Here is a 15,262-nt window from a genome sequence, read left to right on the forward strand (position 1 = left end):
GACCTAAGGGTTTTGTCACTACTCATCTTTCAAATACTCGTAGTGACAAGGCTGCCTAGGTCACTTGTATTTTCCTTCGCTGAACCAAGAAAAATATTGGTAAATGATATCCAATTAATCCCCAATAGTTTTTTCACTCGGCAGAAAATTCCTTGCAACAAGAATTTTGTTATTACTTGTCGACTCATCTTTTACATGTAGTTGTATTCCCCTATGTGACTCACACTTTCTTTGACTGAACAGAGAAAAAATATTGGGGACTAAGTTGATATACAAATGTCAGCACAAAATATGGGAATTTCCAACTAAATTTCTTCATGCATGAGCTTTATAAATACTATAATATACTATATATATGGAACAATACTACCGGTAAATTGTTACAATAATGCAAGAAGTTGATGGTGTATGTATGATCCATGCAAGTCTAGCTTGGAATCCATGCAGATTGGGATTTTAAATTTTGCTTTCCAAATAGCCTGGAATCCATGCTTTTTTGCTTTAAAATTTGCAATTGGAGAGCTAACAAACTTTAAAATCACAATCCACATGGGTTCCAGGGCTAATGCAATTCTGTGTATTCCCTTACGATGAGTAAAGGGACAGTGAGTTCCCTAGTCTGTAAAAATGTGTTGTGTCACTCTATCAGCTGTGATTGAGAAGCCTGATAGGGGCTGAACAACAAGTATCTTACAGTGTGTATGAGTTAACTGATAATTCAGAATACCATTTTGATGAAATGAAACCCACATTTCAAACCACTGCAGTCATGGTATGAATACAATCGCCACACTACATCTCATCTTTTAGAAGTGACTACATTTATTCATTTATGAGAAATTCAGACTACTATTAAATTCATATTAAATGGCAAATCAGTAATATGGCAGTACATATAAATGAAATACATTTCTGTGCTTTTTTTTGCAAATTTGAAAAATACCTGTAACTTGACAAGACATGACTCAAATGTTTTCTCTAACGATGATTTGGTCATGAGATAGTGAACAACTGTTTGTTTTATTTAACAAAGTCTACTAAATACTTTATGTTCAGGATTGACTGCCACCCGAGTCAGCTGTTAATTAGTACATCTTGGTTGGAAAAGGGTTGACCTCTGCCAACAATGGCTGACAATGTTAAGAAAGTTAGGTTATGTGACAAAGAAAACTTTCCTCACAGACGTAGAAACAGAATTCACTGCACTAAAATCCTTCCACAACAACATAGTTTTTCTTTGTATCATCCACATGCTGCATTATTTATCCCACACAAGGTTGTCAACAGAAACCTAACACTTAATAACAAGTATTGTACATAAGATGTACTTGACCATTTGTCATGACACAATTTACATGTTTCCTTTGGTACAAAAAAACATTGTTATCTTTATACACATCAGTATTTCACCTGATTATACCCTGTATAAGCACACTTGTTGTGGTGACAATAATGCTCTTCCTTTAAACTAGTGGTAAAAATTTTAAAATTCACTTCTTCCAAAATATATATGACTTCAAGTCATTAATGATATGATATGATAACCACCACCCCCCCCCCCCCAAAAAAAAAAAAATCAAAAAAAAAAATCAAAAAGAAAATCAGAAGCGCTGTCCTCATTGCAGGGAATACATTTTAATTTGATGCAAGTCAAAATCCGTATCTTTTCCTAACGACTGGTGATAGACTTTATACAGTCTGTCATTACCATACTACTTCATAGGTGAGAAAGATGTTGGTAGAAGTATCTTGCTGTTCATTTCAGCTACATTCTGCCAGAAGTCAACACCTGTAGGATACAGATACAAGGGTTGAGTAAAATGAAAAGTTAAACAAAAAAATTCATTACATTGGGCACAAAAATGTATTGATTGTGGAAATCATTGAGAAAAGTCACCACAAAGATAAGCATGAAAATTAAAACGGGGTTGGTTTTTTACATCTAAACATCTCAAGAACACATTGCTTCTTTAGTACATAAATTTAGTACATAAATACACTGTGGATTATAAAGCAACTCTTACACAACTGACTTTTTTAAAAAGGAAGACAAAATGTGAGACATCCCTAACATAATCTCTCTCATATAGTTTACACAGTACTTTGTAAAACTGAGTAGTTGGTACTGAGAACCACTTGTTATCAGAGAATTCTAAATCAATTCTCATTAATAACTTAGTAGATATAGGCTCCAAACTAGACAAATATACAGTCAATGTACTTGTTCCGATCAGTGAAGATTTCCATGGTAACTATAAATTTTTATCTAAATTTTAAAAGGAGACAAGTTTGAAGTTCTACTCCAAAGTGTATGACTATCAGCTTTATTCACAAAGGTACTGAAATATATATTTTTTTTCATTCCATGACGGTGATTTGTTTGGAAAATGCAATGAAATGATAAGTCTCCCATTCTTTTCTAAATACGATAAGCTGAGAGGGCAGTCGAAATCAACCAACCAAAAACTCCTACACTAGATACTTACTTGCATCTCTGACTTGCTGTGTTGAGTTACAGATAGCTCTGCCTTCATGTCTATGATCTAAACTCTTCCAATTCCAGATGTGATACACTAGAATCAACCAATATCAAACATTCTGTAAGCCTTTACAAACAGACTGTTATATATCTCTTAACACAGCCTTTACAGGTTGAGCATGTAGTCTGGCTTGAACAAGATGTCAAATTCAGTGAGACGTACTGTCCACAAAGTTTTGTGTTAACTTTTTTACTTTAAGCTCATAATACAGCCGTTAGAAGATGAGCATGCCATTTAGATAAGATGAGATATCAAGTTCAGTGAGACTGGTCACAAAGTTGAAAGTTAACGAAAAAGGAATACCTTGTGAATTCACCATGTTTTAATACAATCTTGGATTTACAACATAAGATGTGTTTATAGTTGCTGTCACTTCATTTGCATCGATCAGTACTAACAGGTGGAAGTGACATATAGGCCTTGCTTGGCAATACATTTAAATGGGAGTTCCCTAGCAAAGTCTCATTGTCACTTCCAAGTTATGCCCAATGTCAGCTCCATACTGATAAGTAAAAGATACTAAAACCAATGTATTTTATTCTGATGTTAGCAATACCAACTGAAATGTGTCACTGGAAAATTACTACATGTAAATGGGAGATAGATACTGGTCTGAATAAGCAAATAATTGTCAAAGAACTAATGTGATGATATTAATTGTCAGATCATACCATGGTTTAATGGACCAATGTCTGTCACAAAGACTCCAAGAATTTTACAATAATCAGTCTTGTTGTATGCTGCAACTCTGGCATCTAATGCTTTCTTCACAGAATCTAACCAAGCCATGTCAGCAGCTGGCTTCATTTTATACCATCTCAGTTCATAAACACCTGTAAGATAAATCAGAATGGTATTACCACCCTCAGATAGAGGGTGTTTGTTAATATTATTATTATACACTTACCCCCACCCCCACCCCTCTCTGGTACCACCCTTGCCTAGGGGGTTTATTAGAATATATTTATCACCCAGGTGACCCTCAGTTAGGGGGTTTAGGATGGACTTATACCACCCTAAGTTAGGGGGTTTAATACAATAGATTTGCCACCCTCTGCAAGGTAGTTTATTACAATAGACACCATCCTCAGCTAGGAGGTTTATTACAATGGCCTTACCACCCTCAGATAAGGGGTCTTTTACAAGAGACTTACCACCCTCAGCTAGTGGGTTTTCATACACTGGATACCATGGTACACTTCTCAACACCACATTGTCCTGTTTGGTCAACATTGGAGTCATTTTTGACAAATAACGACTGATCCATTCTGGATCTTCTGATAAGGCCTTCCTGACACCAGTACGATGTGCAAAATTATCTGAAAGAGCAAAAATCAATTCACATTTACTGCTTTACAATAGAAGAATGGGTGATGGAGTTTTGTGGAGGCTCACTGGATCCAGAGACTTTTAATACCTTCATTGCTAAAGTACTCCCTACTCAGTACTGTGCTACTTTCAGCTTCTTTCTTTTTCATATCGCTCCTACAAATAAAATGCTGTTTACTCATTTTATTCATTCCTATATACATATCATGATGCCCTGCATATTTTCATCCACAAATTGTGCACACTTTGTTGGTAGGTTATATTGCACCTTTTGACAGAGTGAGACAAGAACACATAAATGGTATGTGTCATTGTCAAATTATCAACATATCCCATTTCACACTTATATCGAAATGTTCCTCGTTATTTCAAGCCTTGATAAGTTGGATCCACACATAACTCAATCCTCACAATAACTCAATAAGGAAGTCTTATACATACGTGTAAATACCGAAAACAGAAGGCTTAATTACCATATTCCCACAAGTGTACCATTTCACCCAGCCCTCCTAACTCTGCAGTCCAATAGCCAAGCAGCTTGGAATGATTGGTTCGAAGGTGAAAATTGTCCTTGGTCAGTGCTAAAAACTCCCCAATTCTGGATGTTTGTACAGAATAGGTCCTCAATTCATACACTTTGTCAGATTGTTGATTTGGTTGACTGTTGGAGAACTTCCTGGCAACATGTACACATGGCAGGGATTGTCTACCTTGAAGGTACTAAAGGAATGGAAGTTCAGAGTTCAAATCAATGGATTTTTTTACCAATTTCATCTACAGGTTACTCTGAAAAGACTCGTGCATCAATAATTCAAACCAGGCTTGTCTAAGTCATATTCAAAAAAATGAAATAATACCAAGACCTATCATTTAAAGCAAAGGTGACTTTAACTTAACTATTGAGTTCTGGGTATATTTTCCAAGTGATACTGTGAAGAATAAAAAAAATCCTATGATTCCAGGGACCTGTACTTTAATACTGCAGTGATTGTCAGCTGTCTATACAATGAATATAGGAAATACTTGCTTGCAGCCTCATTACCTGTTGCTCTTTGTGATAACTCAAAAAATACATTTATATTTACTAAAGTTAAACAACACACTAACTAAATTATTTACATTTTATTTCTATGATGATTCAACGTTTGCCCAACAATTAAAAAAAGTGAGAGGGTCTATTAAAGAGGTCTTGGATAATTATGCAAATGATGGTCATGTGATATTATAACTTATAAGAAATGGGATTGAGTAGTTGTTTACAATGTAAGCTATTAATGGTAAAAGGATGATAGTGAAAATAATTGACAAATCAGTAGGAATGCAATAATACTGAAGTAGCAGTTACTTTGCTCAATATTCTGATATACTAGTATTTGTGTTGAGTGTTTCCTTTTGGTTTGCTTATACATATGGTCAGCAAAACGAGGACTTTAGAGACTCAACAGACAGTCACTTGACCAATTGTAATTAATCGTTTCTCAGCGGTACTACCGGGTTACTTATTTTGGATATAACTGACTGACTGCTGAAGTCTTTAGTTTAATCCTGTACTATCTGTTAGTAAGTGTTACAGTGTTGCATAGCCTCCGTCAATTATTAAATTTATGAATGAATGAACAACTATTTATTGATATATTGATTAACTGTGGTCGTTTGACTTGGTGGTTTTGTCTGTATTACGACTATAATGTCACTTCCTAGTTGTAATATTTACACAACACGCAACATTTAGTGAATTATATAGGTAATCTCGAGGTGACTGTTGGCTCAGCTTGAGTTGGACGCGTACCTATCACTAGTCCTGCTTGCATACGGAGTAATCGGGGACTCACTAGCAGACATTTTCATATCTAATGAATTATAACATGGCTATCGGGACAATATGGACTCAATGCTACTATTAAATTACTGGTGATACTTCGATCTATAAACATGAAAAACATATCAAAATTTACCACTGGTTAAAATGTGTCACTGTGACATTTACACATCGCTCGCTTTGGATACAAAAATGAGTTCATGATCTTGACACAGAAACAAAGTTTGACACGTGAACTCGTCAACATTTCAAGAGAAGTTAGAACTCTGGTTAGAATCAGGTGTAGAGGACTTACGGTGGCAGTGAACGGAATTCGAACACCCCGAATTCGTTGCATGACATTGGCAGCTAACATGATCAAAACTTCGGTTCCGCGCCTCAGCACTGCAGTACTTGCTAGCCAGGGTAGACACTTTTGACCTTTAACCTTTGGCGTTTACATAGAAGAAGCCATACAACAAGGCTCAGTACCATGTAAATAGTACATTATGTCACAAATCATACTATCGGAAACATACTGTACCGTGTCTTTAGTAACTTTCGACCCCGGCCTTTCAGTACGCGGAGTGTTAGCTGCAATGGTTTTAGCGTTAGTTTTTGATTCAGCAATTTTCTTCTGTTTTTGATCTTTTTTTCGAAAACAAACTGTACTGAGTAGTACTACGGTGTATATATACTATACAAACACAGTATAACTGTATATTACATATATACAGGGTTGTATATGCATATATACATGTATATAGTTATCCATGAGTTTAAAATGACACATCATTTAACCCCCCCCCCCCGCATAGTTTGTTTGTCTGTCTGTCTGTCTGTTTATTTATTTATTTATTTATTTATTTACTTACCCGTTTCTGGGCTCCCTGTGTTTAAAAACTTTTTCTCGGTTAACTTGGTGACAAAACTGGTCCACAAAATAGTTCAGATTCGTCTAATTTTCACAATATTACTTGAAAACCATATTTTCCAATGTCTACGAGGATGTTGGTAAAAGCCATTTTGTTACTATAGGTCCGCGCCATGGGTAATAATTGTCAAGCGATATGAGCACAGTATGGGAAATAAAGCAATAGATAAAACTGACATTGTTATTTTCATTATTAGTAATATTTAAAAATAACTTCATATAGCAAAAATGATATACATTGAGTCGATCATTCAAACACCAGCTATTTACTGGCACTTTTTGTCACTTACATTTGGATAAATGTATGTGACACCAGACTAGTTGTTACTAGCTATGCAAAAATCTATATTCCAAATAGGTGATATATATGTGATCCCAAATGTGATATTTTCAGAAATTCATCAATGTTTATTCACATTTCTCCACTATATCAACTGAGATGCCATGGTATGCTGAGCTCACAAATTTCTCAATTAATTTGTATTGTCATTTTTTTAAATTCTGCTTCATCTAAATTTTCAATATTTTGATATTTTTATTTTTTATTTTTATTGGCTTTTTGTTTTAATTTTATTTTGAATGTCATAGAAATATTCATCAATAATCATTTGTTTGTAGTTTCACTGAAACTTTTTCAATTTTTAACTACCTTACTTTGAATAGCACTTTCTTTTTGATCATTTTATTTAGATTTTAAAATATAAAGACAAAAAACAATCCTTCCCATATATTGAAGCAAAACATTTTTGTGAGATCTTTGATATTTAAAATCTTTACTCAAAATTTGTGTTCATTGTTGCATTCCATGTTTTATTAGATTTTTTAGTTTATATTGCAATACATACAAAAACACTGGTCAAAGACTCAATTAATTTGTAACTTATCTTATCATTGACATTAGAAAAAGATATCTAAATCAGTGACAGAATCAACAAACAACAACACAAAACGGGTTTCTTTCATATTTCCATTTTTGCTTTGAGGGTTTTACACAGCAGTATGTAATATCACTAAGGCTCCTTTTTGTTGGGGGGTGGAGGTGGTGGTGTCTGTTTGTTTGTTTACTTGTTTAGATATGACAACTACACTTTGATCCATATTTTGCTTGGTGGACCTAATTCTAAACCATTGCTATGGAAACAGTCACGGCCCAGTTGCAACAGTTCTTGTGACCCACTTCTGGTCTACAAAATATTTGTTAGTAATTTATCAGTTACTGTTTGGTATCATTGACTTGTGACCAAAGTCCTCTTGGACGATAATACCACATGTACATGTGATCATACACGTACACATGCATATATAAAGCCAAAACTTGCATTATATTCAAATCTGATTTCATACAATGATGCAAGATATACTGTAGATGAAATTCTCAACTTGGATGGCCAACCTCTCCCAGATACAACACATTGTACAAAGCTCTCCTCTCAAATTGAATGATGTATATAATATACATCATTCAAACACAAATACAGAACACGCCAGTACACACATAATCTCACCCCACATATGATTTGACCACAGATTATATTGCGCAAAATGTCCTTTCAAGACAATTAAAATATACACTACTATGCTGTACTGTACTGTACTGTACCATACCACACTACCCCACACCACACTGCACTACACTACACTCCACTACACTACATGTATACTATACTATACTATACTATACTATACTACATTCCACTACACTATACAACACTACACTACACTACACGACATGTATACTATACTACACTACATTATGCTATACTACATGTATGCTACACTGCACTGCACTGCACTACACTACACTACACTACACTATACTATACTATACTATCTATACTATACTACACTACACTACACTACACTACACTATACTATATTATACTATATACTATACTACACTATACTACACTATACTGCACTACACTACACTACACTACACTATACTATACTATACTATACTATACTATACTATACTATACTATACTATACTATACTATACTATACTATACTATACTATACTATACTATACTATACACTATACTATACTATACTACACTATACTACACTACACTACACTACACTATACTAATTACTATGATTTCACAAATAGATATTGATGACTGACACTATTTCAAGACATAAATGAACAGCACAAATACACTTGCAGGGAGCCCATTTATACAGTGTATATCATTTCATATACAATAGGTTAGGACAACATGAATCCTGTACGACACCTCACACTGATTCAATGTGAACAAAAAATATTGAAAACACAAAAACTTCAATTGTAATCACTTCTCACATTTATTTACCTAGTAGTGATGATATGCTGGCAAAATCAGAAGACTGTATACTTCTACTTAAAACTACACCATACCCAGAGTGCAGTGTTTACACTTACATTCATTTAAATAGACATGTATACAGAATTACAGACCATGATAATCAAAAAATTGAAAATGATAATATCACATTAAAATTTTACAGAAACTACTGAAGTAGGTCTGTGTATCTTACTGCCTGATCCGTTATCAAAGCACCACTCTGGTAAAACAATTTTTTTCTGAAATTTTCATGATGATTTGACTAACAATGTATCAATAGACACAAAGACATCATCAATGAGTTCAAAGTACATTGATTATACTTTGCTAGCTGGCTGGAAAATGGAAAACTTCGACTCTTTTTTTTTTATTTATGTAAAAGTGCACTGAATCAGCATGTTTGGCAAATGTTAATGTTAAAGGTAGGTGACTGTAGTGGGTTTTGAAACCATCACATCACATAGATTGAAATGACAAATATGGCAATATTTTTTCCATTTGTTCATATCTCGTATATAACCACAACATATATATCATGTTACATTACATAACTATGCAAATTTGGTTTGTTGAAACTTCATTTCATCCATCACTCACTCACTCACTCACTCAAAATGCCTAATTTTTTTCAGAAAATCCATCACTTGCATTCAGTAAGGTTGAAACTTAAATATCTTTACAAGGACATTCACAGATCATTTCTGTAACACTGGTTGTACACAGAATGGAAACCACATGATCTCTAGCTACCACACAGTATACAACTAAAGTTTCTTGTCAAGACTTGCATTCCAGTACTGTGAAAAAGATACCTGATAGTTTTAAAACAAATTTGAAATCAATTTTGTTTCCAAATAAAATTTCACAAAAAGATATTTTTGCTCCTTTTTTGAGAAAATATTGCCAAGACATATACATGTAATTATAATTATAAGATGTTGATGACTGACATACACACTGAGTTGATAACTATATACAGCTGTATATGTTTTAGTGCAAAGTTTCCTAGTGTGCGAAAGTGGTCCAAAAATGTGCTGTGCAGATAAACCTGAATTCTATCACATCATGTAGGATTGCAACAGTACTCACAAAAAGTCACACAAGTTTCTGTCAATTTCTGCATGTTTGTAATCTGCTAAGTGTGCATTTTCAGAAAGTGGAATATATGACAACAGCAAATCAACTATTGGCAAGCTAACACAGACTCAAACTAAACTGTTGTTGCGAGACATTAATGTTCATTTCACTTACAGTAGGGTTGTGTCTCTGTTAGCAAATTTTTCTTGACTGATGACATATTTAACCTCATCCAGTGTTTTACACTATCTTGATTACAGGGTGATGATATCCACACAATCATAATGCATCTGGATCTCCATCACCCACTTGTGTAATCTACCACATACAACAACAGTTTTAGTTCTTGTATATCTTGTGTCGATAGCTTGTTTTCCATAGTAATATTATGAAAACAAATACAAATAAAAATTCAGAAGCATTTATGGAATCACTACCACTAGAAGTTTAGCATGAATTTTTATAAAATAGTGCAATATCAATATTTACATCTCAAAAACATTCGTGTTTAAAAAAAAAAAAGTCATGATGGGAATTTAATAATCACAGGTTTTGAATTCCTTGCATTTAGAGTTTTCCAAGGTTTAAATATCAATTTTCAATTCGACCTTTCATGTCTTAAATCAAAACCACTACTCGCGGATGACCAGTACAAGACAATAATTCAATGTATACCACAGGACAAAAAAATTTGAATTTTTTCTCCAAAATTTCACAAATTGTAACATTATCAAAAAGCCCACTTATATTATTATGGGATGAATTGCATACTTTCCAAAGCTTAAATCAACAAATTCCAAAAGCTGGAGATATTATTTCTCTGTAAATATGAGGTCAAAAGTAAACCTCTGTTTTAACTTGTCCCCCCCCCCCCCCCCCCCCCCCCCCCGCATCATGCGCAATCTACACAATAACTTACTAATACTACATTCAAGCATTATGCAAATCTTAATTTTGGAGTTTATGCAATTTAAATTCAGTTACACTGAAGTATAGATGTCTGCTTTAATTAGGGAACTTGCAATCCAGACTAAATATGCTCAGATGCAAAGGACTATGGGATTATCTGTGGTTATCATAATACCTAATCTGGAGCTACTGATAAAATTAACAGCCCACAATTGTTAGGGTCACTATGAATTGATTATTTGTGGTTACAAACAATGTATCAACATTGTTTGATTAGTATTTATTATCACATTTCCCATGATGCAACATTCAACATGGCGGGTTTGCAAGTTCCCTATTACTAACATTACTATTACTATATTATTAAAAAAAAAATCCAGAAAACATTTCACTCTAACAATGTTTCACTATTAGTTTTAGTTTTAGTTTTATGTATCAAAACTTGTGTAGGTTTCTCTTAGATAAAACATACCTTTCCAGGGATATTACTTGGTCTCATGATAACTATATATTCAACAATCTTACTGTCCATATTCTTCGATCAAAATTATATCATTAATAATTGGACAAGGGTGGTGTTCAACATAAAGTTGAAATGAGCACTGAATTAAGGTCAAATATCATGATTGAATAAACAGACACAAAATCTCATTTTCAATGTATTGTTTTTTGCATTGATGAGCAGTGGGGAAAATGCCTTATTTTTTATGCATTGAGAGGGAATAAGGGGACTTCTATTTTGATTTACCGGCCCATTTCATGTCATCAGATCTTGGTTTGCTGCCAGATGCTTGCTCGATCATCCACTCGCACGCCCTCCAGAATTTAATCACCTCCAGTGGATAATTAAGCCAACCAGTGGTAATACAGTAATAGGTTTCATGGGGGGAGACATGGTGGATTCGGTGATGCTGTCGTGGAAGAATAATATGCCAATCTTGAAGAAAAGTAACCCACTTTGGTAGACCAAAGTAAGTATGGGACCACTTATGAAACTGATTGGTCAAGGTGACAAATATGGCCATAGCGATTAAGAAACAATCAAAGTTATAATTTTCTTGTATCTGTTCTGGTGTTTGTGTCATGTACTTGTATGTTAGCCATACAAGACCTGGAAGAGTTACTGCACAGTTGTCACCATTCACTTCAATGAAATCGTGTCTTGTGATAGAGGTTGGGTCAATGTGATGTTCTCTAAATGGCCGAATGAATCCCTGTGAATTACAAAAGTAGTAAGCATGTATAAGAAAAAGTATATTCACTATTTCATTTTTTTTTTCATTTTTTTTTTCATTTTTATGCTGGGAATTGCTCCCAGCAATTTCTATTTTACAGTGTTACAAATTGGTCACTTTACACTAGACAACTTTTCTAAAATCAGTAAAACACCATGGTAAAAAAGCATTATTGACAGAAAGCTCAGTCAAATCCTTTTCAGATAATCAGAACAACACTGAAATTAAAATTAATTGATCAAAGTTTACAGATAACCATTTGTTTTTCTTTCAGTGGGACACCTGCTTTGCTAAATTGTGTACAAAGTATGTAGCAATAGCTATCTTGTGGCCAATGTTCACAAAGTGTTCTGCCATTTTCATTTCTCAGTTATGCTTCTGAAGTGGGTAAGTTATGAATCAATTGACTGCATCAATTTCCATCAATAATTTCAATTCATATTTATATTATATTACAGTTTGCACTTTTATTGGTATGATCGATATACACAATGTTAATACTTACAGCACCAACTATAGGCATATCTACTGAACCCCATGTGTCTGCACCCCAGTGGACAATACCAGAAGCAAAATCTGCAGCTATAATACCCAAAACTGTAAAAAAAAGTCAATAAATGTCAGCAAAGATCAATGATGTTACCTAAACACACAACATTTTATGCCACATATTTTATTCTATCCAGCATCAGTTATTGTACAATATCACAACACATACATAGGATCTTGACAACAGTAACAAGTTCTTTTCCCATGCACATAGATCAGTGTCCACTCCTTCGACAATGATGCAAATCAGGTTTATGCTAGGGAGTCTAACACTAATCCCATGAGCTTGTGGCTATGTAGAAATCCATTTCATAGTTTACTTAACTCCCTAGTTGAGTATAGATATGTACATATTTTACAGGTAGTCCATTGTTCTCCTTTCTTGCCAGCATATTCTGACTACATGTACTGTAAATTCTTATTTTCATTTCATTTGTAAATAAAAACATTCTTTGCAGAGGTGGCTAGATTCCCATGTGGGGTGGGGGGGATTAGGATTTTGCGAACGTTGCTTGTATATTTTGAGATACAAATAGTATATTAGACTGTCGACAGTCGTTTGTGCCTTTTTTGCCACGTTTCATCTAAATCAAAGTCGTCGCCTCGCTCCGTAGCACTAGATAATGCATACTGATAGAAACTGCGATTGCCGAAGGTACGCAAACTGGCACTCGCTGATCAGTATGTGGTTATGGTATTGCTCCAGATCGGAGCGAGGCAACGACTTTAGTTTTAAATAAAACATAGCAAAAAGGCATGAATGACTGTCGACAGTCTAATAGTATATTGATGTTATAAAAATGCATATATAGTTATGTAAAATGATCATGATCAAAACTTTCACCATGAAACCACTAAAGGATTAATTCAATCATTTACTACAACCAATTTGTTACTTTTGAACACAAAGCTGGAAAGGAATAAGTTTCTCTGTTGGTATGTTGTGATCTGATGTTTCATAAGATGGTTACATAAAAACAACCACATAGATTAAGTACACAGCAAATAGATCAGAGTAAACAAGATTTGGGATATCCGGAATAATTATTGAAGTATATAAAAACAGCTTGTATGTTTCAAACCTATCATGTTTTCAGGAATAGATTGATTGAAACCAAAGTGCGGTTACAACTCACAGAAAAAAAAGAATATTTTTAGGAATTGGTGACAAAAACTACAGGGATAAACATGTTGTAGATGACATGTACATATGAAATAGCACTCCATTACAATGTGATACAAATTGAACTAAATCATCCATTAGTGGTAATTGCCTAGTAGTCAATGTAAATGAATGGTAAACATCCCTACCTGCATTTATACAGGTGAAGAGTTTAACAGTTCAGATCTATAGCAATAAATGCATAATTCTAAGAATAACTGTAACACCACAGCAAATCAATATGTCAAGTGTGAGATACATGCGGTCACTTTTTTATCTTATCCTATTCAAATTTCTGGGCCAATAACACATTTTTATCATTCTGTAATATTCATATATCTGTATTAGTAATATTGAAACATTATTTACACCATTAATATTCCATCCACAGCCATCACCCATCTGTATGCACACAGCTATTGTTCTTGTTACATTAAATATTTTACTATTCATTTATTGGTATATGATAGTATATGTACTCACTTATGGAAGGCAATACATATCCTGAGTTTTCAAACTTGAAATGTGCACCAAGCTGGTAAAAGCAGAACGCCATTAGGACTAAATATACGGCTACACAGAGAATTTCTTGTGTACGTTTACCTGCCCGTGTAAATGAAAAAACAAAGTTGTTATCCTAAAATAGTTTACATGAACAAATAAATTCAAAGCTAGAAATTACTCACAGAAAGAAAGATCTCTTTTCTTCCAACTGTTTCCGAAGACAATACAAGGCTTTGTATTGTCAAAGGCTAGAAAGGTACCATGGACGTTGCTATTCATGTATTGTCATGCAAGGTTCGGGCAAGGTCACGGTTCAGGGATCACAATTATCGATGGCTACAATTTGACAAATGATATTCGCAACAAAGTAACGACTAATATTGTAATGAGGTTCAGAACGTTGTCGTTGATTAGTTGAACAACAATAACGAAGCGAAAAATTCTTTCTCCTGGTGGTGGCATAACGGGTATATGTCGGACACGTACCTTTTATTCAATATTAAACCGATCACACCCATTGAACGTGACAACGAAAACATATTTTTTTTGTTTTCTTACCGTTAGAATATAATCCTGCTAGTTCTTTTGCTCCGGCATGACTTGGACCCCACCTTGCTTTCCCACTGTCAACATTAGCGTTTGGATCGTCCTCTGCCATGCAGTCAATTTCTTCCTTAGTGCCCGGCTTCGCCATTGTCGAGGATCGCCTGATCTTGCGTGATCGTTCACCCGGTCTGCGGTACAGTAACACTCGGTATATATGGTATGGTATAGTATGACACTCTCTGGTCATGTAACGAACGCACTATGCGCTTGCGCAATTGATTAACATGACCTAGTTCATCAACCTCAGTGTGACCCCGTATTATCTCACTTGCTATGTCACTTTAATGCATAA

At 34.4% G+C, this 15,262-nt stretch overlaps 2 protein-coding genes across 2 annotated transcripts; both read right to left on the minus strand.

Moving 5' to 3' along the window:
- Positions 1-1,617: 1,617 nt before the first annotated feature.
- On the minus strand, positions 1,618-6,087 carry LOC144438268 (protein NipSnap homolog 3A-like). The gene is made up of 6 exons (XM_078127320.1): positions 5,984-6,087; positions 4,343-4,589; positions 3,695-3,859; positions 3,212-3,373; positions 2,487-2,573; positions 1,618-1,789 (listed from the first exon to the last, which is right to left on the minus strand). The coding sequence occupies exons 1-6, from the start codon at positions 6,041-6,043 to the stop codon at positions 1,713-1,715; spliced, it is 798 nt and encodes a 265-aa protein (XP_077983446.1). The 5' UTR covers positions 6,044-6,087; the 3' UTR covers positions 1,618-1,712.
- Positions 6,088-10,966: 4,879 nt separating this feature from the next.
- On the minus strand, positions 10,967-15,089 carry LOC144437864 (plasmanylethanolamine desaturase 1-like). Its single transcript, XM_078126895.1, has 4 exons — positions 14,923-15,089; positions 14,344-14,463; positions 12,655-12,746; positions 10,967-12,128 (listed from the first exon to the last, which is right to left on the minus strand). Exons 1-4 carry the CDS (start codon positions 15,056-15,058, stop codon positions 11,649-11,651), a joined length of 828 nt encoding a protein of 275 aa, XP_077983021.1. The 5' UTR covers positions 15,059-15,089; the 3' UTR covers positions 10,967-11,648.
- Positions 15,090-15,262: the final 173 nt, after the last annotated feature.

Source organism: Glandiceps talaboti, chromosome 7 (genome assembly GCF_964340395.1).
Source record: "Glandiceps talaboti chromosome 7, keGlaTala1.1, whole genome shotgun sequence".
NCBI lineage: Eukaryota > Metazoa > Hemichordata > Enteropneusta > Spengelidae > Glandiceps > Glandiceps talaboti.

Bases quoted from the DNA above. Each gene is read 5' to 3' on its own strand.
- LOC144438268 (XM_078127320.1), bottom strand. From the start codon at position 6,043: ATGTTAGCTGCCAATGTCATGCAACGAATTCGGGGTGTTCGAATTCCG. The intron at 4,590-5,983 runs GTAAGTCCTCTA...CCATTCCTTTAG, and splicing joins GAATTCCGTTCACTGCCACC to TACCTTCAAGGTAGACAATC. The intron at 1,790-2,486 runs GTAAGTATCTAG...TGTATCCTACAG, and splicing joins ACAGCAAGTCAGAGATGCAA to GTGTTGACTTCTGGCAGAAT.
- LOC144437864 (XM_078126895.1), bottom strand. From the start codon at position 15,058: ATGGCGAAGCCGGGCACTAAGGAAGAAATTGACTGCATGGCAGAGGAC. The intron at 14,464-14,922 runs GTAAGAAAACAA...TTACACGGGCAG, and splicing joins AGCAGGATTATATTCTAACG to GTAAACGTACACAAGAAATT. The intron at 12,747-14,343 runs GTGAGTACATAT...TTTTTTTTACAG, and splicing joins ATATGTATTGCCTTCCATAA to TTTTGGGTATTATAGCTGCA.